Here is a 27,636-nt window from a genome sequence, read left to right on the forward strand (position 1 = left end):
GCGATTTCTTTATCAAAGCAAATAAAATGTGCTCGCTTTATTTTGGCCAATAAAGATTGCAGCTAAAGGCAGTAGAAAACAAGCTAAATTTGTTTCTAACGATAGTTCGAGATGAGCTTCAGATTGGCCGTGATATCGATAGTTCGATATTAAGCTGAGATTAGCTGCGACAATGGCTAAATTTTTTAGCGGTAAAAAGGCTAATTGCCAGAAAGGGCTTCATAAAAGCTAAGTGCACTAGTCTGAAAACAAATTCAAGAAACTAAACAAAAAATATCAAAAAAAACATTATCTTTTTTTATAGTTTAGCTTTATATCGAGCTGAAATAGCGGGAAAAAGGCTAGTTGCCAGAAAGGGTTTAATAAATGATAAGTGCACTATTTACACAAAAAAAATAATTTAAAAAAAAAATGTCTGAAAACAAATTCAAGCAGCTAAACAAAAAATATCAAAAAAATATTATCATCATTTTTTTAATATATTTTTTTGATAACATTTTTTTTTTTAATTTTTATTCTTTATTGACACATTTTTTTTACAAATATTTTTTTGAAAATGTTTATGTCAATAAATAATAAAAATTAAAAAAAAAAATAAATATATTATCAAAAATATATTGAGAACAAAAAAAAAAAAGAGTATTTGTTTTTTCCACGCCCAACTCTGGTTGAGATGCCCAACAGAAAAAAAGAAGCTAAATCCGCTAAAAATATGCAAAACTGTTGAGGGAGCTGTGTGAGTAGACGAATTTAGCTGGAAAGTAGCTACTCTAATTGCTAAAAAAGAAAAGCTAAATCCGCTAAAAATATGCAAAACTGTTGAGGGAGCTGTGTGAGTAGACGAATTTAGCTGGAAAGTAGCTACTCGAATTGAGATGCCCAAAAGAAAAAAAGAAGCCAAATCCGCTAAAAATATGCAAAACTGTTGAGGGAGCTGTGTGAGTAGACGAATTTAGCTAGAAGTGGGAAGGCGAGCGAGAGCACAGAGTGCGAGTGAGAGAGAGAGAGAGAGAGAGAGAGAGAGAGAGAGGGAGAGAGGGAGGGAGAGGGAGATAGCTGCTGGGCATGGGAAGGGCAAAGGCAAAGGCAAAGGCATCATTTGCGCTGGCGTAGCTCAATGATTGTGGCGCCGGAGCCGCGACGCAGCTGCTGCTGCTGCTGCTGCTGCTGCTGGACATGATGATGATGATGTTGCTGCTGCTGGAGATGATGATGATGATGCTGCTGATGCTGCTGGAGATGATGATGATGCTGTAGATGCTGCTCGTCGGCATAGAGCAGACGCTTGCTGTCATCGCTGCTGCGTCGGACAATGCTCGCCGTATCCTTGTTGAGCTCGACGGGCAACGGCGGCGATCTGGAGTCTAGCGAATATTTTGGCTGCAACGGATATTTGCGGCTGCGCTGGCCATAATCATCGTCGTCGCCATCGCCATCGCCATGGAGCACCCGATAGAGATCGGGCGCCTGCTGGTGCAGATTGCGCAAATATAGCTGCTTCTTGTTGACATGGAGATCATCTTCCTCCTCGTTGCTATTGGCAACTATTTTGGTCAGATCCTTTTGGCTGCGGCTGATCAGGTTCACAATCGACGGACTCTTCAGGCCGCTCCTCAGCGAGTTATCCTTGCCGCCCCCCGCATACAGATGCGGATTCGATTTGTATGCCTGCGACTGCGACGCCGACTGCAACGGCGACTGCAACGGCGACTGCAAGGGCGACGGCGACGGCGACGTCTGCTCGTGGCGGCTGCTGGTGTAATTGTTTCTGGTCAGCTTCTCGATGTAGATGGGACTGGGATCGTTGCCGCCGTTCATGCCGTGCACATTGAAGCTCTTGCTGCGATTTAGGACCTTGGCATAGGTGCGCGCCGGCTTGGCGGGACCCAGCTCCGATTCCCTTGCCGGCGGCTGCGTCTGGCCGATCTGTCGCCGGCCGCCGCCGCCGCCGCCGCCGCCGCCGCCGATCTTCTCCAGCGTCTGGGGATAACGTTGCGCCCGATATGGCGCCGGTTCGTGCAGCTTGCGCGGCAGCGTCTGCGCATGCCGATAGTCCGGCTGCACGTGCAGATTGGGCGTCGAGCCGCTAAAGCGCTGACCGTGCTTCTGATAGCGACCCAGCGTCGTTGTTGTCGTCGACGTCGGCGCCGGCGTCGGCAGCGGCAGCGCACGCGTCTCATAGTAATCCTCGGCCTCGTAGCGCTGTCGCGTCTGCTGGCGATTCCGCTCGTAGATGTTCTCCTTGCCGTACAGCGTGCTCGAGTAGGGATCCTCGCCCAGATAGTAGCGCTGGCGCGGACTCATCGCCAGCTCCTCGCCCCCCGCCGGCGCCGGCTGCTTTGGCTGCTGCTGCGCCGACAGGCTCGACGGCGTCTCCGACTGTTCCGATCCGTTGCCCCCAATATGCCCGTCAATCACATTGTATTGCTGATAGGTGGCCACGCCCTGTGCCGCCGCCGGCTGCTGGGCGGGCTGCTTTGTGGGCGACTGTTCACGGGATTTGCCATTGGCGGCGCTTTTCATGCGAAACTTGCGCTCGGCGCTCGCTGAACGAATTTTGCTGACCAGCTTGCGCAACGAATTGCCAATCACTTGGCCCATTTTACTCGGCTTGCTGGCGCTCAGCGTGGACAGATTCGAGTTGGAGTTCGCCGAGCTGTTGCCCGGACGCGGATAGCTGCTGCTGGTCGCGGCGGCGGGCGCAAATCTGGTGCGCTGCTGCTGCTTGCGGCTGAGCGTGAGGCTGCTGCTCGACGGCGGCGGCTCCGGATGCATATAGTCCACCTGCGGCGAGGAGGAGCGACTGCGACTGCGGCTGCGACTGCGCGGCGGCGGCGAGTAGTCCGGCGGCGGCTCCAGCTGTGTGTGCCCCGCCAGCTTCACGGACTGCCCGTGACTGTGGGCGTGGTTGTGGTTGTGATTGTGGGCGTGGTTGTGACTGTGACTGTGCTCGCCCAGCTTCTTCTCGATGGCACGTCGTCGCTGCGGCACCGTCGGCCGTCCCAGATTGCTGCTGCTGCTGCTTGTCGCAAACTCCGGCGCCGACAGCGGCTGCGGCTGCGTGTGCGTCTGCGGCTCATAGCTTCTGCCACGCCCATTGGCATGAGAATGTGCAGCCAGGCCGTTAATGGGATTGCTGCTGCTGCGTCCATGGCCATGCGCCTGACCGTAGGCCACGCGCTTTAGCGACGGCTCCTCCGGCCGCAAAGCCGGCAGAGGAGCTGCTGCCGCTGCCGCTGCCACGACCAACTGTTGACGGATGAGGGGCGGCGCGGGGCCCGGTATGGCATCGAGATCGTCGAGTGCATCGCGTGAACCGCGCGCCGATCTGGCCAGAAACTGTGACGACAAGCTCTGACGCTTCTGCTGCAATATATCCTCGCGGCTGACATAGCTGTCGCTGGATACAAGCTGCTGCTGCTGCTTCTTCTTCAGCCCGTTGCGGCGTATCGTCTCCTGAAGATCCTCGCGAAATGCCTGCGTGGAGAAGTGCTGCTGCTGCTGCTGCAGCAGCGGCGGCGCCTCCTGCCGCTCCGCCCAGTTCGAGATGCCCTGATAGTACTTGGGCCGACCCACCTGTCCATCCTTTACATATTTCCGATCGAGCGTTGTGGCCAGACGTTCCCGCTCCCGTTCCCGCTCCCGTTCACGTTCGGCGCTGCGCGGCAGCGTCTGCGTATTGGCAGCTGCAAGAGCGGGCGACGCCGCCGCCGCCGCCGGCTGCGACGTCGGCTGCGATTTGATGGTCACATTGAAGTAGCTCTTCTTGGTTGGCTCCACGTCCAGCTCGTTGGCCTCGTCGTCGCGGGAATCGTTGGACGCTGTCGATTCGCTGCCAAAATGCGATTCGAGCCATTTCATCGTCTCGCCCTTGCGCGTCTCCTCCTCGCGATCAAAGTCGAGCGGCCGCTTGGTCAGCGCATCCTTGCGATCCGCCAGCAGTGCGACCTCTGCAGGAATAAAATTGATATATAGGGTATTAATATAGGGTGATTTTTATGTAAGAGGCCGAAGAAAGCATCTCCGACCCCATTAAGTATATATGTACATTACTGATCAGCATCAATAGCCGAGTCGATCTAGCCATGTCCGTCTGTCTAAAACTATAAGTCAAGTCAATAATCCAACTTGTATTGCCCACCAATTTAAGCCACAATTTAAGTGCAATTGACATTTTGAGAATACCCAAATAGTCTATGGCACAGTAAGATGTATTGTCGAAAATTTCATTAAGATCGGTTAAGAAACACAAAAGTTTTGTGCGCACGTGTTAGCAGCAGCTAGCGCATAATCCAAGAATTTCTGTATACATGTACACACACACATTCATGCGCGTCTGCTTTGAATTCTATCAACACATCAACTTATTGGTGTGGATATTGAGTAGAGGCGGCGAAAAGTAGTGCAGCCAGTTATGAGTTCGAATCATATAAGAGGGTTCAGGGTAACCCCTAGTCGGGAGCTCCCTACCAGAACCTCTTGTTTTTTTTTGTGATCGGCGCTTGACTCACCTTTTTGCTGCTGCTGCTGCTGCTGCTGCTGGGAGCGACGCAGCTTGCGCATGCGATCCGATAGGCTGTCCCAGTCGCCGGGTCGCTCCAGGGAGCCGTCCTTTTCCATTTGGGTCTGCTCCGCCGCGTAGCGCATCTCGGTGGCGACCAATTTGCCGTCGGCTATCAGATCGACATGCTGTTCGTCTCGCTGCTTGAAAAATCGTTGACTCGCCGCCGTTGTGGTCAACTGTTCGACGGGCCGGTCCGCAAGCTCATTGCCGGACGTCGGCGTCCGGTTTGCCAGATCCGGCTCGTCGCCGTCAAGTATTATCTCGTGCTCGGTAGTCCGTTTACTTTCGGTTACCAGTGTGCCGTCCTCTTGGGCGAGGCAACGCTTTTGCGTATCCTCCGAATCGATGGTCTTCCGCGATCGGCTCGTATTCGCCAACAGCTGCGGCCCAAGCGCCACCAACTGCTGCTGACTCTCCGGCGAGCAGAGAACCGCCTCAAGATCCTCAACACCCTCCCGAACGGCCTTCACGTAGGTCTGAAAACAAAAGAACAGAGTAGGGTGTCGATAAAGATCACATGCACATAACTAATGTATATCAGGATCGGGTAAGGAATCAGCTGAGGATCATTTGCAGATCAGATGAGGATCAGGCGAAGATCAAGAAAAACAAAATATCACATTTATTAGATGAAGATCAGATAAAAAGGCATTTAAAAAATAGCTGAAGATCAAAAAGGATCATTTAGAGATCAGATGAGGATCAGGCGAGGACCAACAAGAACAAAATATCACATTCATTAGATGAAGATCAGATTCAATTTAGTTTCACCCGATCCATTTAAACGAAAGAGCGTTTAAAGATCAGATGAAGATCAGATGAAAATCAGATGAAAATCAGATGAAGATGAGATGAAGATCAAAGACATAATAAATATCACATTAATTAGATGAAGATCAGAGGAAGATCAGATTAGATATACATTTCGATTATTAACAGATCAGATCCATTTTAGACGAAAGAGCATTTGAAGATCAGAAGAAAAGCAATAATTCAATGTAATTAACTTAATAACACATTCAGATAAGGACCTATATGATAATGTTGTCCGATGTTGATAGGATTTTGCATGTATATGAGGAGCATAGTAAAACTAATAAATGCCGAGTTTGGTCAAGATATCTTGATAAACAAAAAAGTTTTTCATACAAGAACCTTCTTTTCGGCCGATCGTTCCTATGGCAGCTATATGATATAGTGGTCCGATGTTGATGGGATTTTGTATATATATAAGGAGCATAGTAAAACTAATAAATGCCGAGTTTGGTCACGATTTATTGATAAACAAAAAAGTTTTTTATACAAGAACCTTCTTTTCGACCGATCGTTCCTATTGCAGCTATATGATACAGTTGTCCGATGTTGATGGGATTTTGTATATATATAAGGAGCATAGTAAAACTAATAAATGCCGAGTTTGGTCAAGATATCTTGATAAACAAAAAAGTTTTTCATACATCCACCTTCTTTTCGACCGATCCTTCCTATTGCAGCTATATGATACAGTTGTCCGATGTTGATGGGATTTTGTATATATATAAGGAGCATAGTAAAACTAATAATTGCCGAGTTTGGTCAAGATATCTAGATAAACAAAAAAGTTTTTCATACAAGAACCTTCTTTTCGACCGATCCTTCCTATGGCAGCTATATGATATAGTGTTCCGATCCAGCTGGCTCCGATATATGTACTGCGTGCAACAGAAAGAGGCACGTCTGCAAAGTATCATAACGATAGCTTTAAGACTGAGAGACTAGTTCGCATAGAAACAAACAGACGGACGGACAGACAGACGGACACGGCTATATCGACTCGGCTGTTGATACTGATCATGAATATATATACTTTTTGGGGTCGGAGATGTCTCCTTCTATGCGTTCCACAAATGAGACATGAAAACAAGTTTTGAAGAATTGTATGAAAATCAAGTTTGGCTAAAGATCAAAATGCGATCAATTCTGTTTAAAAATTAGCTAACCAATAAATGGAGATCAATTTGGGAACAGAGCAAATTCAAAGCCTAGCTAAAGATCACTTGAGAAACAGCTGAGACAAAGACAACGAACTTGGGAAGATCAGATGAAGATCTTATGAATGAGCTTCTTTTTCAAATAAGCCTAGAAATTTGAATAAAATCAGCTAAGGTTCAAGATCAGCTGAAGATCGATTCAAGCTCAAGATCGGTTCGTATCGGCTAGGAATGGATATCTCTATGCCATTTGTAGATCTCTTCAGTTAAGAACCTGAATTGAACGCGTTTTTGTAGAGGTCAGTTCGAAGAACAATTAAGTTTAATATTTGACCCAAAAGCAGAATTGAATTAACATAGTCAAACGACTTTCACACAGTTTCAACAAAGTTTGTTGTGGCTCATGAAATGTGTAACGCATAGAAGAAGACAGCTCCCCAACCCACAAAGTATATATAAGTATATAGTCTGGATCAGGATCAGCAGCCGAATTGATTTAGCCATGTCCATCTATCCGTCCCTTCGTCTGTTTGTTTCTATGCGAACTTGTCTCTCAATCTGAATTCTTTCAGGCAGAGCATCTGCAGGCAGAGCATCTGTTGGAACTGACCTGATCGGACCGCTATATCATATAGCTGCCATAGGTATAATCGGTCGGAAAGTAGGTTCTTCTAGGCAAGACTTTTTTGTCTATCAAGATATATTTGCCAAACTCGCCAGTTATAAGTTTCACTTTACGCTGTATATACATTCAAAATCATATCAACATCGGGCCACAATATCTGATACTATATCTATACACTATATATATATATATAGATAGCTGACATAGGAACCTTCGCAACGTAGGTTCTTCTATGGAAAACAGTTTTATCAAGATATCTGAGCCAAACTCGGCATTTATAAGTTTCACTCTGCTCTTCATATATATATATATATATGCCGAAATCGGATCAAGATCGGAGCTCTGCACTCTCTCACATATCTGCCAAAGGCAAATGCCTAGAAGGGTATTAGATATTCCAGCTTACTCGTAACAAAGTTCGGAAAACAATTCAGTTATTGTGTGGCGAAGTCGATTATCTGGTTAACTCAGCTGGCCAAAACTTATATATAGAAGATTCTATTCGAACAAAGAGAATAGCGAGAAACAAAACAATTGAAGTTAACAATTTTCTAACATTTGATTGTTCTTTTTCTCTTGCACAGCACGCTGAATGCTGATCGGGTTGCATCATCGACATGGTCGATGCGTCTGTGAGTGCTTCTTGCGGCAAGTCCATGCAATTGCCACACACACACACACTCGTACACTCGTACACACACACACACACACAGGCACTTGGAGAGCGGCAGTTGGCATGGTATTCAGAGCAAGACAGAAACCACAATGCACCACATTTCGTTTTGCAAGTGCTGTCGAAAAGTAATAATAGAAAACAAGTAAGAGGTTCTAGTCGGAAGCTTCCGACTAGGGGATACCTCTTCTTCTTCGGACAGGCGATAGGTATAAAATGAAAGATACTCGATATATATATATCTAGCTCATATTATTTTTTATTGATTACTTGGAAACGGGGCAAGTTATCGAATATCGGAAACAAACTCGATCTGCGCGGGCACTAGGAGAACCTACAGCTAAAATTTCAAGTCTCTAGCTCTTATAGGTTTCGAGAGCCTTGCGTTCATACACACAGACGGACGGACGGACAGACAGACGGATGCTGATCAAGAGTATATACACTTTATGATGTCGGAGATGTTTCCATTTTCAATGGGTTCGGCGTATAATAATAGAAACTGAATGCATGCAAATGGAAAATAACGGTAAGAATGCGACACCTGGATGAGCAAGAAGAAGCAGCAGCAGCAGCAGCAGCAGCAGCACTGACAGCAGCGACTGCGTCAAGGTCAGGCGCCTTTCGGTGGGAGTTGGTCGGATGACAGGCAAAATGCACGCATCGCTGCAACTCGCCGCCGCTTGAGGATCATCATCTGCACCAGCTGACCACAAACAAAGCCAGATTCAGTTGAACATAACTCGTTGTCGTTGTCGTTGTCGTTGTTGTCGGCGACCTTGTTTAACGGTAACGCGCGTAGAAAGTGTTTTTGTTTTGTTTTATTTTGTTTTTTTCGTAGCTTGAAGCTGAAAAACTTGAATGTCAGCAACAGAAAACAACAATAACATGAAACTTTGACTGCTCATTGAACGATCGATGGACACGATTCCATTAAAGCAGCTGAAAAAAAAAACAACCACATTAAAAGCAAATACACACACCGAAAAGTAAAAGCGCTCAAATACCCTGCAAAACGGCCACAGTTCAGTTTCGGCGCCAGAAACTGAAAGTGTTTGGTTGCACGCAAAAAAAAGATGCCAAGTTTTATGGCGCCAGCTCGTTGCTAGAGCTCATAAATGGGCAAGTCCAGCTGGAGGCGAGCAGAGGCAAAGGGTATCTGCGGCATGCCGAACATTTGATACCCTTTGCAGACAGATATGTGGGAAGAGTGCAGAGCTTGATTCAAATATACATATATACACATGTAAATATATAAGAGCACACAGATCGTGCCAATGGCAGCTATATGATATAGTGCTCCGATCTTGATCCGATTTCGACATATATATATATATGAAGAGCAGAGTGAAACTTATAAATGCCGAGTTTGGCTCAGATATCTTGATAAAACTGTTTTCCATAGAAGAACCTACGTTGCGAAGGTTCCTATGTCAGCTATCTATATATATATATAGTGTATAGATATAGTATCAGATATTGTGGCCCGATGTTGATATGATTCTGAATGTATATACAGCGTAAAGTGAAACTTATAACTGGCGAGTTTGGCAAATATATCTTGATAGACAAAAAAGTCTTGCCTAGAAGAACCTACTTTCCGACCGATTGTGCCTATGGCAGCTATATGATATAGCGGTCCGATCAGGTCAGTTCCAACAGATGCTCTGCCTGCAGATGCTCTGCCTGAAAGAATTCAGATTGAGAGACAAGTCCGCATAGAAACAAACAGACGAAGGGACGGATAGATGGACATGGCTAAATCGATTCGGCTGCTGATCCTGATCCAGACTATATACTTATATATACTTTGTGGGATGGGGAGGTGTCTTCTTCTAGGCATTACACATTTCATGACCAAATTATAATACCCTCTACAAAAGGTATAAAACCACCCGCATACTTTCTCAGAGGGTATTCGAATTTGGTAACAAAATGTTTAGCACATAGCAAAAGTCTTCTGAAGCATATAAGGTATATGGATATAGTATATATATATATATATATATATATATATATATAGATATTCATAGATAATATATATATATAGATAATCTTCAGCTTCAAGATTCTCAGGCCTAACATGGGCGTAAACCTTTGATTCCAACACTTGCTTCTTTATTCGATGCATTTAAAATCTATTTTTAAATAGAAATTGGGCAGATTTCAGTTTTCCACGGGCGTATACTTAGTGGAACGATATATCTATAGATATATATATAAATATATAGTATATATATATATATTATCAAACTTTTCTAGCCAAAAGTTGCCCTTAAAACTTATGCGAACCCTCCACAAAAAGGGACAGATTTATTGCTATATCGCACTGCTATAGGAATTATGATTGGAAGTGAGATAACTTAAGAAGTTCTTTGTTTTTTTTTTATAGATATTTCAAGTCAGCTCAGCAATCACGCGCTTTATAGCTTTGCTAAAAATGCGTGCAAATTATGATTATCAACCCATAAAAACTTTACCTAGGCATATTATATGATATATATATATATATATGCTAGATATATCGTTTCAACTATTGGGAGTCCACATTTAAGCTTGGACAAGTCTAGCTGATGGAATCCCTGAGTTCAATGAGGTTCAATGCCAAATTTCGTGGCCCCAGCTCTAAGAGAACCCGAGTTAAATGTGTTGATATTCAGACATAGGGCGCATCCAATAATAACTCATATTGTAGGGTATACAAAAAACAAAAAGAAAAGTAAATAAAAAGAGATCTCAAGCTTTATATGGAAATAGGTTTTGGCTATTGATGGATTTGTGGGCGGGCGGCGCAGAGGCGGGATTTCTGTTACGGAGGTTGTCTTTCTTCTTTTTTTTTTTTACGTGGCGCCAATGAAGATCATGATAAATGTTTATGGCTGAGATAAAGTCGTGATGACGCAGACGAGCACAACGGAGAGGAGGGGCGGGGGGGGGGGGAGGGAGGGGGGCATAACCAAGAGCTTTGTCATTGGGCAAAAATGTGAAAAACCGTTTTATTTTTTTTGGTTGAATTTAATTTTGTTGTTGCTTCGGTTTTGGTTTCGGTTTTGGCCAAAAGTTAATGTTAAGAGTGGAGTGTGTGGCATAAACTGGAGTTGAGCACGACACGCACCAACACACACACACACACACACATATATACAAGCGCTGTTCGAGGCATAATTTCAATTCGAGAAACGCTTTGGCCCGCTCGAAGGTATTCAAATGAATTGTGCCTGTTGGCATGCCAAGTGGCTAAGAAAAAAAACCAAAAAAAAAAAAACAGATTAAAAAACAACAAAAGAGAAATGAGCCAAGCTGCAGAGTTTTGCCCGCTGCTGCTGCTGCTGCGGCTGCGACGGCGGCTGCGGCTTTGTGCGTGCGCTTTTCGCGCAGACCTGTTTGCCTTGGGTTGTTGCTCAACCTCGAGCCTAGGCGCTGGGCCCCGCAGCCCGTTCGATTATTATGTTTATTATTATTGTAATTCAGTTAACGTTGGCCAACGCCAACGACAACGCCAACGCAGCTGCAACTGACCAATACACACACAAACACACACACACACACACACACACACAGCCCAGAGTCAGAGCTGGAGTTTTGGGCTGAGATTGGCATACGCTGATTAGAGTGCGAGAGTGGCGAGTCAATGTGGGCACATGGGCGCAAAGCAGAAACAAGTTTACCCAGGCAACAAGTACCCGCACACACACACACACACATACACACATACACACACAAGAAGTACACATAAATAACAAAAAATTCAAACTTAAAATTCAAATTCGAAATTCCAACAAATATGTTGTAGACAAAACACACAGCTTCAACTTCGTGTGCGTGTGTGAGTGTGTGTGTGTGTGTGTGTATTGGTGTGTAGTTAGGTTCATGGACCTGCTGCAGACACGCCTAGAATCCAAGCCAAGCCAAGCCAAGCCAAGCCAAGTTAACTCGAACCGCAGACAAAGCAGGAGCAGCCGCAGTCTATTGATTAAACTGGGCTCCAGAACAGGTCTTCAGCTGTGTGTGCCTGTGTCTGTGCCTGTGTGTGTGCCTGTGTGTGCCTGTGTGTGTGTGAGAGAGCTGTGTGTGTATGCCTTGTACAACATCATCTGCTGTGGTACACAACCTTTTGCTGCCTGGGTAATTGCCAACTACCGGTTTAAAGACATGCTCCCAACTCTACTCCAATGCGCTGCGCCGGCAGCTCGGAGCGGGGGGAGGTGGAGGGGGGGTGGGGGGTGTTGGGCAATACATAGGGCAGCTTCTAAGATCTTCGCACAATTATTGGGTAGCCGGACAAGAACTTTCAAATGGAGCTAGAAGCTGTTAGCTCGCACAAACACATTTGTATATAAAGTATCTGTTGTCAAGTTCGTTGCCTAAGTCTTTCGTTATTTGCAAGCAAATTTTTGAACTAAATTTTGAATGGAATTAGAAGTTGGCAGCTGCTGCCCTACACACACACACACACACTCGCACAGTGTTTGCTCATTTATATAAATAGAAGTTTGTGGTCAAGTTTGTTGCCTAAGTCTTTCGTTTGTTGCAAGCAACTTTTGTTTAGAACCTTCGCTGCCAGAACCACACACACACACACACACACACAAACACACAAGAACACACATTTCCTATATGTATACAATAATTCTATAATCAGGTTCGTTGCCTAAGTCTTTCGTTTGGTTATAATTATTTTTAGTGAATTTTATGAAATGTTTCACATCGAAGTCTGTTGTTGCAAGTGCTGCTACACACACACACGCGCACACACACACACACACACACACACACACACACACACACACACACACACACACACACACACACACACACACACACACACACACACACACACACGCACACACTCCCACTCCAATTACTAACTTTAAATCGAGTTCGTTGCCTAAGTCTTTAGTTGGGCCAGCTTTGTTTTGGCCTTCCCATTTAAATCGAAATGGCGCTCAGAAATGGAAGCTGTTGCTCATTTATAAATAGCTCTTCGCCAAGTTCGCTGCCTAAGTCCTTCGTTTCGCTTGTTGGCATTCTATGAATTTTAACAGATGGTAATTCTTTTTGTTCAACTACTAGTCAAGTTAGTTGTCTGAGTCTTTTCATAGAACGTTCGAAAGGAGTTGCAGGAGCTGTTAGCTAAGCCAAGCACACATATGTATATATGTCTATATACGCATATAGCTAACGTTATGGGTAGACCCTGGTCAAGTTTGTTGCCTAAGTCTTTTGTTTGGGCCAGCCAATGCTAGCGCTGGCATAGAAAATTGAAATGTAGTCAAGAACTCGCAGCTATTGTCTGCACTTATAAATGACCCCCAGTCAAGTTTGTTGCCTAAGTCTTTCGTTTAGTTCAATATCTATGGAAATGGATTTCAAATAACTTTCAAATGGAGCTACAGTAGCTAAAACTCGCACGCACATAAATCCATATGCATATAGGCATGGGCTTAAGTCAAGTTTGTTGCCTAAGTCTTTCATTTAGCATCTATTTTTGTTGGGATTACTTTTGAAATGGATATCGTAGAACTTTTAAATGGAATTGCAGTAGCTACACTCGCTCACGCAAACACACACACACACACACGCACACACACATGAGCTCATATGCATATATAAACCGCCTTAAGTCAAGTTTGTTGCCTAAGTCTTTGGCTAGTTAAGGGAACTGGATTATATAGAACTTTCAAATGCAGTTGCTGTAGCTTATACCACACACACACACACACACTCACACACACACACACACACTCACACACACTCACACGCACACACACGGCTGCATTGAGTACCTGCAATCAAGTTTGCTGCCCAAGTCTTTCGTTTCTGTGCAACCTTTTTTTTTTTTTTTTGCACTTTTATGCATCTCTTTGTATATTTTCTTTCCGCTTTGTTGTTTTGCCAACTTATGAAATGTTTCACATAATACACATAACATAGACATATTCGCACCTGGTTTAATTAGCCAAATTGTGCGCTGCCGTTGGCCAATCGTTTAGCGCCCCACGCACAAAAGCAAATGTAGTTTTTTTTGTGTGTTGTTTTGATTTTTAATTTGTTTTTAATTTTCTCTCTCTCTCTCTCTCTCTCTCTCTCGCTTTGTCTTTGCCACTCGAGTCTTTAGTTAATTACGAGACCGAAACTAAAACTAAGCGGGGCATGAGCGCGATTATTAACTAAATCACAGGCGTGCGGACGCGGACAAAATACAAACAACAAAAAATAACAAAAAAAAAAAGGGAAGAAACACAGCCACAAAGGGTTCGAGAGCGGGCGAGCGAGAGACGAAAGCTAAACTAAAACTAAAACTTAAGATCAAGATTAAAGTGTATAAATCGCGCTGGTTCGCTGAGGCGCGACGCGTTCGGCGTGCTACGAGTCGTTGTCTGCTCTCGGCGCTCGCTCGGCGGCGACTGAAAGCGGCAACAGCAACAGCTTCGGATGCAGCAGGCAGCTTGTTGCGGCAGCAACAACAGCAGCAACCACAGCAACAACAACAGCAACAACAACAACTCCCCTTTAACTTTCGAATGAGCTTTAAAGCAGCAGCAACAGCAACAACAACAACTGGTTGCTGGTTGCTGCGACTGCGGCTGCTTGCTGCTGGCTACTGGCCAGCGGCATTGTTACCTTTGCGTATACCCTGCATGCGCTGAATGCCAGCAAAGGGGTATCAACAGCCTGAGCATAAATTCTAGGGACAAATTGAGAAATATTTCGATTTTCATTCATTCAAGTTGAGCAGACATCACCAAAAAAAAAAACAAGTAAGAGGTTCTAGTCGGGAGCTCTCGACTAGGGGATACCCTGAATATATATATATACTATATATATTATATATAGTATATATATATATATACTATTCTAGAAGCTACATGTCAAGTTTGGCGACTCTAGCTCATATTATTTGCCGAAATTGCTCAAAAAACAGAATTTCGATATCGATTTTTATCGATTACTTGGAAACGGGGCAAATTATCGAATATCGGAAACAAACTCGATCTGTGCGAGGACTAGGAGAACCTAGTCTCTAGCTCTTATAGGTTCTGAGATCCTTGCGTTCATACAGTCGGACAGACAGACGGACGGACAGACAGACAGACATGGCTAGATCGACTTGGCTGTTGATGCTGATCAAGAATATATATACTTTATGGGGTCGGAGATGCTTCCTTCTGCCTGTTACATACATTTGCACAAATGCATAATACCCTTTTGTTGCCATTTTCAATGGGTTCAGGGTATAAAAATTGCAATTGCACTTTATAATATAAAGTTCTAATGCTTCAGACAGTCGTTAGCTAGTTGAGCTGTTTTTTAAAAGCCAGAATACGATGGGTTTCGCCCTTTTAACTGTCGAAGCGAGCATTTGGCGATAGCATTAAAAAGACAACAAGAAAACACAAAAAAAAAAGGTTTATCTGTCAATTTGAAAATGACTTTCTATCTTCCAGGCGATACATTTTCTGAAGCCGCAGAAGTTCCTCTTCAAAGTGCGAACGACAACGTCTTTCTATCTTTCAGGTGATACATTTTCTAACTCCCCAGAAGTCTCACCTTTAAATGCGTTAAAAATAAAGCAACTTTGCCTGCCATATGGGAGAACTAACGAAAGTATCGCATTCTTATCAGCCAGGTGATAGGTATTATTTTTTATGCTCAGAGAGTGTCGCCAACTTATCGCCCACTCATTTCCTACTTATCGCCAACTTATCGCCTACTTATCGCCAACTTATCGCCCACCTATCACCTACTTTTAGCCAACTTATCGCCAACTTATCGCCTACTTATCGCCAACTTATCGCCTACTTATCGGCAAGTTATCGCCAATTTATCGCCTACTTATCGCCAACTTATCGCCTACTTATCGCCAATTTATCGCCCACCTATCACCTACTTTTCGCCAACTAATCACCAACTTATCGCCAACTTATCGCCAACTTATCGCCAACTTATCGCCTACTTATCGCGCACCTATCACCTACTTTTCGCCAACTTATCGCCTATTTATCCCCAGCTTATCGCCAACTTATCGCCAACTTATCGCCAACTTATCGCCAACCTATCGCCAACTTATCGCCAACTAATCGCCTATTTATCCCCAGCTTATCGGCAACTTATCGCCTACTTATCGCCTATTTATCGCCAACTTATCGCCAACTTATCGCCAACTTTTCGCCAACCTATCGCCAATCTATCGCCAACTTAATGCCAACTTATGGCCAACTTATCGCCTACTTATCGCCACCTTATCGCGTTCCTATCTTCCGCCATATTACATGCATGCCGTGCACATCTTTTGGGCCAATTCCTACAGGGTATTTGGGCGACGAGCAACAGTCAACTGAAGCATGCTAACTTGTTTTTAAGTTGCTATTTTTTTTTGCTTTTCTTTTTCACGCCAAATTGATTTTCAGTTATTTTGCATGCCAATTGGCGGTTTGGGTTTTGTTGCGCCCGTCTCGGATTACGAGAGCGCCGCATAGCGCCGCCTGCAAAGTTGTAAGATATTTGCTCACCTCGTCGGTAAAGTCGCCCAAATGCTTGACGTCCTGCGTCTCCTGATAGTCCTTGATCTCCTCGTGCGAAATGGTGCGCTTGTCGTCGATCTGACGCACCAGCCCGTCGACGGGACGCGGCACCATGCGCCGCACCAGCTTGCCGCCATCGATGCCGAACGCCTCCTGCAGCTGGGCCAGCTGCGTCTCGTTGACGGCGCCCGCCTGCAGCGCGGCGGCGTCTATAAGCTGCGCCTTGCCATCCAGTTCGTCGGGCAGGCCCAGGTCGCGTTTCTGTAATGCGCGCAATTGAGTGGAGTTGGACTTGGCTGCTTGGCTTGGGTTTCAATGTGGGGCACTCACCTCGGTTGTTTCCGTTTCCTGTTTGTCCGTGTCCTCGGTGGTGTTGGTGGAGACAATCGGGCCAGAGTCCTCGATCACTTTGCCATCCTGCAGCTTCACCTGCCGCTTTACGCGCGTCTCGATTTGTCTTGTTGTCGTTAGCTCCGTTTTGCGCTTCGTTATCCATTCCTCTGCAAATCAAAAAAAAAAAAACAAACAAAAAGCTGCTGCGTTCAATTGCGTTGCATACTTTTCGGCGGCAGCTTAAAGCGTTCGCCTGCTCGCTTAAAGCTTGCTTAAAGCTATGCTCAAAAGCGGGCTTCGAAAACGTGCTGCGCAGCTTTACAGCTGAGAGAGAGAGAGAGAGAGAGAGCGAGAGGGAGAGCGAGAGGGAGAGCGAGAGAGAGAGAGAAAGAGCGGAAGAGAGAGCGAGCGCAAACTCGTGTTATTTTTCTTTGAGAGCGCTTTTTGAGCAATTCTCCCTCTCTCTCTCCCTCTCTGTCTCTCTCTCTCTCGCTGCTCGAACGTGGTTGAAGGCTTTTTAGATCGAAATTTGATCAACATTAAACACAATAAAATAATATTAATTAAATTTATAGAAATTGTAAATAGAAATAAATTAAAACATATATTATATTATTATATTAAAAGTTAACAAGCGAAAAACGACTCTCAATGGCACGTCGAAGTTTAAATACACTACTAAGCTGTAGAATCTTGAGAACGTATTGTTCGAACTATTCTTCCCATGCTGAACGGCTTTATTCGGCAAGCCGAAGTTTGAATACCCTTCTAAGATGCAGCTATCTTGAGAATTGAAAAAATACTTCATTTTTCGAACGATTCTTCCTATGCTGAACGACTCTCAATGGCACGCCGAAGCCCAAATACTCTTATAAGTTGAAGATAATTTGAGAAACGAAATAAATAACTTAATATTCAATCGATTTTTGCCTAGCTGTAAGCCTATATTCGGCACGTCGAAGTTTAAATACTCTACTAAGTTGAAGAAATCTTTAGAAACTTATTCTTCGAATTATTCTTCCTATGATGAACGGCATTCTTTGGCACGCCGAAGTTTAAATACCCTAAGACGAAGATATCTTGTGAAACGAAAAAAATAGCTCAATATTCAATCGATTCTTCCTATGCTCACTTTAAATACCCTTCTTATATGAATATATCTTGTGAAACAAAAAGGAAACTCATTTTTCGCTCGATTTCTCCTAAGCTGAATAGATTTTGCGGTCGGATCGGACCGCGATATCATATAGCTATGATAACTATGCTGCTTTCATATGAGGCAAGTCTCTTCAATATTACACTACTTTATTACATAGAAATGTGGAAAGAATCGGTCGACAAATGAGTTGATGTTTGACAAAAAATTCTTTTTACGAGCATCACTCTTCTCACATATCTGCAAAACGCAAGGCAAATGTCTGCAAGGGTATAAAGTCTTCGATGTGCCATAGATACCCTTACTTTCCTCTTTTTTATAATGTATTTGTGCAAATGAATGTAACAGGCAGAAGGATATTCTTGATCAGCATCAACAGCCGAGTCGATCTAGCCATGTCCGTCTGTCTGTCCGTCCGTCTGTCTGTCCGTCCGTCTGTCTGTCCGACTGTATGAACGCAAGGATCTCGAAACCTATAAGAGCTAGAGACTTGAAATTTTAACTGTAGGTCCTCCTAGTGCCCGCACAGATCGAGTTTGTTTCCGATATTCGATAACTCGGCCCGTTTTCAAGTAATCGATAACAAATAATATGAGCTAGAGTCAACAAACTTGAGATGTAGCTTCTAGAATAGTATAAATGTATATCGAGTATCGTTCATTTTATACCTATCGCCTGTTGGAAGGAGAGGGCTCAGGGTATCCCCTAGTCGGGAGCTGCCGACTAGAACCTCTTACTTGTTTTAAAATGACAAACGCAACAACAAAAGCAACAAAAAGCTGGGCTCAAGCCCGAAAGAGCTTCTATCCCAAGTACCTCAGAGTATAATCAATTAATTAAAAATTGAAAAAAAAAAGCCTACCTGATATCTAAAAGAGCTAAGCGACGCATTGGCGTGGCTCGAGGGGCATAAATAATGGCGTTAAGATAAGTTTATGAGCGCTATTACGGCGAACTAGTTCCGAATGAATGAACCTGTGTGTTCAGCATGTTGCCCCCGCCCCCCCTGCTCCCGTCTCCAGTCACAGCCATGTTGCATGTTCTGATTGCAACACCTAGCCGAAGCCTTAAAAAAAAAACCATTTGCGACTCGTGATTTGCATGCAGATAAAGTGTATTTATGCATTTCCATAGAGGAGAAGAAGCAGCGGGAGAGGAAGAAGCGGGAGAGGGAGAAGCGGCAACAAAAATAACGAAGCGCTTCGCTGAGTGGCTGCCGCATTTGGTTAGCTTAGCTGCTCGCCCAATTACGTAATCCAAGTCCAACTTGGTCTCCGACTAACTGTACCATGAGTGTGTCTAAGGTGTGTGTGTGTGTGTTAGTGTGTGTGTGTGTGTGTGTGGCAACCTGTGACGCCAACAGAGCCACAGAGCAAAGCATTGAGCACGGACATCCGACGATGTCTGTGTCCAAGATTTACTGAATGAAAACAAAAGCTGACTTGTTTATTTCATGCACAAATATACCCTAACCAAGGGCATTATGATTTAAGCATGACATATGTCACACACACACACACACACACACACACACACACACACACACACACACACACACACACACACACACACACACACTTACACACACATATATCTATGTCAGCTTTTGACAGGCTTTGTCAAATGGTTTAATCATCATACCCATTGATAACAGGTGTCTATGGGATATGCCTGACGTGTGCAAATGTAGCACAAACAGACCTAAAGCAAGCATTAAGTACATGTATATATATATTCTTGATGACACGATTTATAGCCTTTGTTCAGTATGCTTAGGAAATGTCACATTTTCCAATTTCACATATTGCTATTCCATTGGTTGTCGATAAAATGTGAGTGGCAAAAGTTGCGCTACTTTAAATAAACAGCTGATCGAGTTGCTAGAAAACACGATAAATCATCACAAACAAGTAAGAGGTTCTAGTCGGGAGCTACCGACTTGGGGATACCCTGAACCCTCTTCTTCCAGGTGATAGGTATAAAATGAAAGATACTTGATATACATTTATACTATTCTAGAAGCTACATGTCAAGTTTGGCGACTCTAGCTCATATTATTTACCAGCAGCAGCTGCATTGCAGGGTATCTCTTAGTTGGGCTAAGCTGGAAGCAATTAGAACCCTCGCATCGGTTCGCTTTAATCGAATTAGTTTCAAAGATCTGCTGACAGAGTTTACTTGAAGTGCACCGAAAATAATAAAACCAAAGCGGAATAATTGATAATTCCAAATAAAGGGTATTTGAGCTTCGTTGTGGCCGCCTTCAATTGTTCTCGTCTGCTTTTTATTGTTTGGCTCTTGAGTGACTGCGACGGCGGCTGCGGCTGCGGCTGCTGCAGAAATCGCTGGACCATTAAAGGTCGCTTATATAATTTATCTGCCGTTTGCAGTTTGCATTTGCAGTCGGCGTCGCAGTCGCCGTCGCAGTTGGCGTCGCCGTCGCCGAAACAAGATCCCGCAACGCAGAAGCTGGAAAATTGACGTTGCTTTTGCTGCTGCTCGGGAGGAGGAGGAGCTGCTGCTTGGCTCCAAACTTTCGGCTCCGGTCAGTTGGGCCCAGCTTGATCGAAGCTATTTAAATTATCGTACACTCCCTCCCCCCCTTCCTCCCTCCCTCCCTCCCTTCCCTTTACCTGCCCTGCCTGGCTGGCATTTATATAGTATATATATCCGCATTGCATCAGCTAAGCGAACTGCCAGACAGTCAGCCAAGCAATTCATAAATACCAACAACAACAATTAAACAAACAAACAGCACGAGACGAGGAGGGATTGCGGGGGGAGGGGGGGAGGGGGTTGCGAGGGGGAGGGGGAAGTATCGATTCACTCTCAAACTTCAATTTAGCTGTTTTGCCCATTGCAAATGTATATTGTAGGGTATAACAAGGCTGTGCACATGTAAGCAAGTCTGCTCTAGTCGGGTGTGCACGACTAACAGATACCCTGAGAGGTGGGGGAGGGGGTAGGCGAGGGGCGGGGGGGGTATTGATTCACTCTAAATCTCAAATTTAGTTGCTTTGCCCATATTCTAGGGTATAATGAGGCTGTGCACATGTAAGCAAGTGTGCTCTAGTCGGGTGTGCATGACTAGCAAATACCCTGAGATAACACATAAAACTAATTCGATTAAACCGAACCAATGCGACGGTTCTAATCGCTTCCAGTTAAGCCCAACTAAGAGATACCCTGCAATGCAGCTGCTGCTACAGACTAGGCGCTCCTCAGCCCCAGACTAGGGTAAGTCCATACTCCATTTAGCTTCGGTGCTTGCAGTCCGATCTTTATGAAATTTTCATGGCATAAGCATGGCATTCAAATGTGTGCGTACTTTACTTTATAAAATGAGTTCTTTTCCAATTTCGGAGGAATATGATTAGATATGCAAAACCTGATATACTCTTAGACTCTTTTTAGACTAGAGAAGAACCCACGCAACAAGTTGCGTGTCTCAAGTCGCTTTCAAAGTTCTCGAGCTATGCTTGAAAAAAACAAATCTGCAAATCGATATTTATCGATAGATCCTCGAAAACGACAACATGTTCAAGCAATCAATAAAATAGTTCTCGACTAATAGATACATCCCCACTAAAAAGAGAGAGCAAGAAGAACGTGTTTCTTTGCACAAGTGAAATTTAACGTCTGCCTACAGGGTAACTGTCGGTCGTGCACTCTCCACGCGCACGCTCTTACATAGTTTTTGAGTTTTGCATTGTTTCGCGTTTCGTTCGATCGGCTTGCGATCGATATTGCGCAGTCCCCGCTCTCGATGACATGTAATCGTTATTTATGCCATGTTGCCACGCCCCTCTCTGGGCCGCAGCCGCCCCCCGCCCCCGCCCCCGCCTCCTCTGGGCCGCATATTTCATTACATCTTGTTGCATATGCGCCCCACTCATTGTGGGCTAATTGTGGTATCAATTATGGCCACGCTAAGTGGCTAGGCAGCAGCCTCTTCCAACCGCTGTCAACCAACTCTTTGACTTGCTCAACCGCACCGCCCCCCCCCCCCCCGCCAGCCCCTAACCCCTCACCCACCATGCTTAGTTCTTTTGTTTGTCCACCCTGCTTATTGAACGACGACCTCCTTTCGCCTGCTGCAACTTATGCAAATCTTTTCCATCTAATTGCAAGATCCCAAAACCGAATATTTCCCAAAATAAAGATTTTCGACAATAGCGCGGTGTAGAGATTCTTGATGGGTGGAGATTTATGCGTAGACTTGTGTTAAGAATAATCAACTTATATGTGAGCTGTAGAGTTTGTAGACTCTTCTGTAAAGATTGTTATTCATGTGTGTAGAGTTGCATTTGCATGTGGAGACTTGTTCGAATTAAAGCGCGTCTTGCATGAAGAGCTTGCATTTATACAGTTGTGTAGAGATATGTTTTGGATAAATATATTATAGCTTTTAAATATTCTATGCCAAGTTGTGTAGACTTGTGTTTTTGCACTATCATATAGTGTAGACTTTTTTTGTTTTTGAATCTTGTATAGAAAACATTGTGGAAGTTCATAATCTCGCTTGCCTGTAGAGTTGTATATTATCATGTTTATATAGATTTGTAGTGTTCTGTTTATATATAAAGAACAATGTAGACATTTTATTTTGAGTTAAGAAACTCTCCAAAACTCGCTTGCCTGTAGAATTGTATATTACATAAATCTTTTTCAACAGAGCTGTATAGCTTGCAAATCAGGTATGTAGAGTTGAACAATGGAGACTTTTTTTGATTTAAAGAATTCGCCAAGACTCACTTGCATATAGAGTTTTGTATCACCTATATAATTTTGCTTAGAGCTGTAGAGTTTGCGAATCATGTATTTACAGGTGTGTAGAGTTTTCGCTTTGCATGGATTCATATGATGCTTAAGCATTTATTCATATGGCACCACGTGCATAAAATGTATACACAGAGCTGTGTAGAATATTGTGTTAAGGGCTGTAGAACAAGATAATCAAGCATGTCAAATTGTGTAGACTTTTGTTTATGCATATATTCATTAGGAATTTGCCAAGCACATGCTTACAGTTCTGTAGAGTTGTAAGACCAGCAAAACTTATAATCCGAGTTGTGTAGAATCTTATGTTTAGGTCTGAAGAGCACTAGAATAAGCATATCGAGCTGTGTAGAGTTTTGGTAATGTATATATTCATGTGGAATTAGCAAGACATGTGCTGGGAACTATGTAGAGTTGTGCAACCAGTTAATCGTATTTAAAGAATTGTGTAGAATTTCGTGTTTAGAGCTGTAGAGATCGCAAATCATGTATATACATTTTGTAGAGTATTGTTTAAGGCTGTATTCTTGTGGACACGCATGCTAACAGTTGTGTAGAGTTGCATAACCACTAAAATTTATTTACATTTGTGTAGAATTTTGTGTAGAGTTTTGTTTACGCATACATTCAATCGTATATATATAAAGCTGTGTAGAATTTTTTATTTGAAGCTGAAGACCTCGCGAATCATGCATTCCAAGTCGTGTAGAGTTCTGTTGATGCGCATGTAGAGCTTGCGAACAACGTGCTAAGCGCTAAAAAACTTGTGAGTCTTTTTTTACCAGCTGTGTAGAATTCAGTTTGTGATAGCTTAGAGCTTAATAACTTGTGAATCTTTTTTTACCAGCTGTGTAGAGTTTAGTTTGTGATAGCTTAGAGCTAAATAACTTGTGAATCTTTTTTAGCCAGCTGTGTAGAGTTTAGTTTGTGATCGCTTAGAGCTAAGTAACTTGTGAATCTTTTTTTACCAGCTGTGTAGAGTTCAGTTTGTGATAGCTTAGAGCTTAACAACTTGTGAATCTTTTTTTACCAGCTGTGTAGAGTTCAGTTTGTGATAGCTTAGAGCTTAACAACTTGTGAATCTTTTTTTACCAGCTGTGTAGAGTTTGGTTTGTGATAGCTTGTACAGCTTGTGTGGGGAGAGTATGCAGATTTATGCAGCGCACGCTGTGTAGAGTTGCGGCATAACAAGCTGTGAGCCGCAATTATTAAATTTCTGCACATATGCAAAGAGACCCCCAACAGCAAAGGCAACAACAACAAAATTGTGCACCTATTTCAGTTATTACTGTTGCTGTTGTTGTTGTTGCTGTTGTTGTTGATTTTTAATGATTTGCTAACGTGGGAAATTTGTGCTTGAAACATTTTCTTTTGCATTACCATTTTGCCATTGTTGTTGTTTGTTGCTTGTTGCTTGTTGCTTGTTGCTTGTAGCTGCTTGTTATTTCTAATTTTTACACTTTTTCACAATGTTACAAGTAGCTGCTGCTGCCGCAGCCAAAGGCGCCTTTGTGCTATGTTAATCACATAATTAAATCAAACTTTCTATGATTTCCGCAACAGCACGATAAAAAAAAAAAAAGCGGGATTGCCACGGGGCAAAAACTGTGATCAAAATTATGCACAGCGAAAGGGAACAATTCACAAGCAGCAAGTGACAAAGAGAGAGGGGGAAGGGGGAGGGGGAGGGGGATCGATATACGAGTCGTATACGTAATGTGCATGAATCAGAATCAGCGCGGGGCACAGCCCATTCTGATGCAATCGCATTGTAAACAATAAATGACGAATTATTTACGTCTTGGTTAATTATCATAATCATAACTTGGCATCCAAATTGTTCAATGAGTAATTGTTTTGGGTGCAGGGAGAAGCTTTTCTTACTAGTCCCAAGCTTATCTCCGTTCATAAATCAGGTTTGCCTCCATACAACTTTGCTATGGCAACATCTTGGAATAATCATTAAGGTTGAATATCTAGCGCGTCTCTTAGTATTTCCATATAAGTTTATCTCTCTATACTATATCGACGGTCCAAACCTGAATCTTCTCGCTCTCAAAGCTTCTCTTCACAAATTAACTTTGCCTATTCCCTATAACATAGACATATTATTCCAACCAACGGAATCTTTCATGCTTCACATATAATTCCAACATTCCACTTGGGAAATGCGGAGCTAAGAATAAAAGTAATTCCCCATCAATTTATAGACCCTTTCAGCCTGGATGGAATCCCTATGCCATGATTCCCCACCACATTATTCCTTCCTTCTATCGTTATCTATAGAATACCCAAGGAATTCCTTTATCTTTATCTTAATATCTTTATATCTTTATATCTTTATATCTTTATATCTTTATATCTTTATATCTTTATATCTTTATATCTTTATATCTTTATATCTTTATATCTTTATATCTTTATATCTTTATATCTTTATATCTTTATATCTTTATATCTTTATATCTTTATATCTTTATATCTTTATATCTTTATATCTTTATATCTTTATATCTTTATATCTTTATATCTTTATATCTTTATATCTTTATATCTTTATATCTTTATATCTTTATATCTTTATATCTTTATATCTTTATATCTTTATATCTTTATATCTTTATATCTTTATATCTTTATATCTTTATATCTTTATATCTTTATATCTTTATATCTTTATATCTTTATATCTTTATATCTTTATATCTTTATATCTTTATATCTTTATATCTTTATATCTTTATATCTTTATATCTTTATATCTTTATATCTTTATATCTTTATATCTTTATATCTTTATATCTTTATATCTTTATCTTTATCTTTATCTTTATCTTTATCTTTTTCGTTATCTTTGTCTTTGTGCGTGGACTACCCAAGGAATTCCCTTAACCTACCCCAATCTAAACTTTTATCTTTATCTTCTATATCTCTTTATATTTATCTTAACATATATTATGCCACCTCTCTCTGTCCTAAGCCTGGGAAATAACCTAATCCTATCTTTCAACTTGTATCTCTATCTTCTCATATTCATATTAACATTATTTAGTCTTATATGTACTTTTATCTTCATCTTATTCTATTATCTCTTGGACTCACCTTCTTTGGTTAAAGCTTCTGTATCGCAATCGTTCGCAATTGCCTCGTTGCTCTCGTCATCATCTTTGGGCTCGAATTCGACCTGCGAAGTATCAACGTCGTAGAAATTAACGCGGGTCACGTGACGCACATAGTCCGCACTCGAATTCTTTCTAATTTGTTTGTTATTCTTGTTAGTAAAGCGGGCAGGTGGCTGAGGCAGTGGCTGTGGCTGAGGCTGTGCCCGAGGATGTGGCTGTGGCTGAGGCTGTGGCTGAGGCTGTGCCTGCGCGTAGATGCGAAAGACCAGCGGCGCAGGGGCGTGTCCATAGCCAGGGGCGTGGCCATGTAGATAACTGCGCGGCGGCTTTGGCACAGCATTGGCGGCCGCTGGCAGTGGCTTTGACGGCTGGTAGCTATGACTATGACTAGGCCAGCGATGCTGCGAAGGTGGATGATGAGGAGGAGGGGGGGCGGCGGCGGCGGGCTGGCGATACAAGCTGGCTGGAATGGCCGTAATGCCGGTGGATGCCGATGAGGAGCGATTGCCATTGCTGCTGCTCCTGCTCCTGCTGCTGCTGCCCGGCGAGGAGCTCTTGTTGTTGTTGTTGCTCTTGTTGTTGTTGTTGTTGCTGCTGCTGCTGCTGCTTTGGCTGCATGTGCATGGCGCTAGTAGAAGGATCACCACCATTCGTTCATTTGGCGGCGTTCAATTTTTGGGGCGTTGACTGCATCGAATGCCGGTTGCCCAGCTCCTGCTCCTGCTCCAGCTCCTTCTTCAGCTCCTTCTCCTGCCCTGCTGCCAGCTCCTTCTCCAGCTGCTGCTGCTGCTGACTAATTAATTTTGCACTTTCGCTGCCAGCAATTTGAATTTCATGTGCCGCACAAAACATTTCAGCGCGCGACACGCGACACGCGACCGCAATCCGTGCGATCCAGCACCCCGAAAAAAAAAAAATCGCAAAAAAAAAAACGAGCAAATTTGTTGTTGATTTGTTTTACAGCTTTTGTTTTCCGTCGTGTTTTCTTTCATTCGCTCTCTATTCAGCTGCAAGTGAAATGTTTGTTGTTGACGGCGACTTTGACTGTCGAGTCGAGTGTGCTGTGCTTGCAGTTACCCTGTAGCTGGCTTCAAGCAGTTGTAACCTATACTCGAGCAGCACAAGCTGCCTGCATTAACCCTCTGCTTGCCCTAGGCACACACAATCAAGACTTTACTCTAAGATAACTCGTATTTTCCATATTTTCAAGCGTTATGGTAGCTTGGGTCAGGCTGTGCATTGTCCATCAATCAATCAGGCGTTCAATCAGTCAGTCAATCGCTCAAACCGTTAGTCAGTTTAACAATTAGGGAGTATGTCAATAAGCCAACCAGTCAGTCAGTCAGTCAGTCAGTCAGTCAGTCAGTCAATCAATCGGTAGGTCCATCAGTCAGTCAAACAAACAAACGGTCAATCAGTCAGTCAGTCGGTCAATTAGCCAGTCAGTAACTCGATTAATCAGCTAGTCAATTAAGCATTCAGTCAAGCACTCAATAAGTCAGAGAGTCCGTCAATCAGTCACACGATCGGTCAGTCCATCAGTTCGTTAATCTAATCAAACAATCGGTTCAGTAAGTCGATCAATCAGGTGTTCAGTAAAACAATCAGTCAGTTGATCAATCACGTAATCAGTAAAACAATCCGTCGATCAATCAACCAGTCTGTCAATCAGTCAAACAATCGGTCGGTCCATAAGTTCATCAGTCAATTCGATTAATAAAAGCTCCATCAGTCAGTCAATCAATCAGGTAATCAGTAAAACAAGTCCATCAATCAGTCACATAATCGGTCAGTCTGTCAGTCAGTCGGTCAGTCGGTCAGTCAGTCGATCAATCAGTAAGTGAGTTAAGCAATCAATCCGTCAATCAGCATCAGTCGGTCAATCAATC

General features: G+C 43.3%; 1 protein-coding gene across 2 annotated transcripts in view; it reads right to left on the bottom strand.

The window, feature by feature from the left end:
• Positions 1-628: 628 nt before the first annotated feature.
• The window catches only part of chas (chascon), a 32,939-nt gene continuing 5,931 nt past the window's right edge, over positions 629-27,636 (bottom strand). Inside the window, exons 2-6 of one of the 2 annotated variants that reach the window (XM_064692677.1) lie at positions 25,728-25,809; positions 16,688-16,857; positions 16,346-16,618; positions 4,512-5,040; positions 629-3,950 (exon numbers count right to left, since the gene is read on the bottom strand). In XM_064692677.1, coding sequence (XP_064548747.1) covers positions 1,096-3,950; positions 4,512-5,040; positions 16,346-16,618; positions 16,688-16,857; positions 25,728-25,809 — 3,909 coding nt within the window. In that variant the 3' untranslated portion in view covers positions 629-1,095. Of the gene's footprint in view, positions 3,951-4,511; positions 5,041-16,345; positions 16,619-16,687; positions 16,858-25,727; positions 26,559-27,636 lie in introns of those variants that run through there. The other variant, XM_064692676.1, reaches the window with a different exon arrangement.

This window comes from Drosophila montana, unplaced genomic scaffold (assembly GCF_035044405.1).
Source record: "Drosophila montana isolate Dmon_TW-CO22-7 unplaced genomic scaffold, ASM3504440v1 contig_3626_1, whole genome shotgun sequence".
Lineage (NCBI taxonomy): Eukaryota > Metazoa > Arthropoda > Insecta > Diptera > Drosophilidae > Drosophila > Drosophila montana.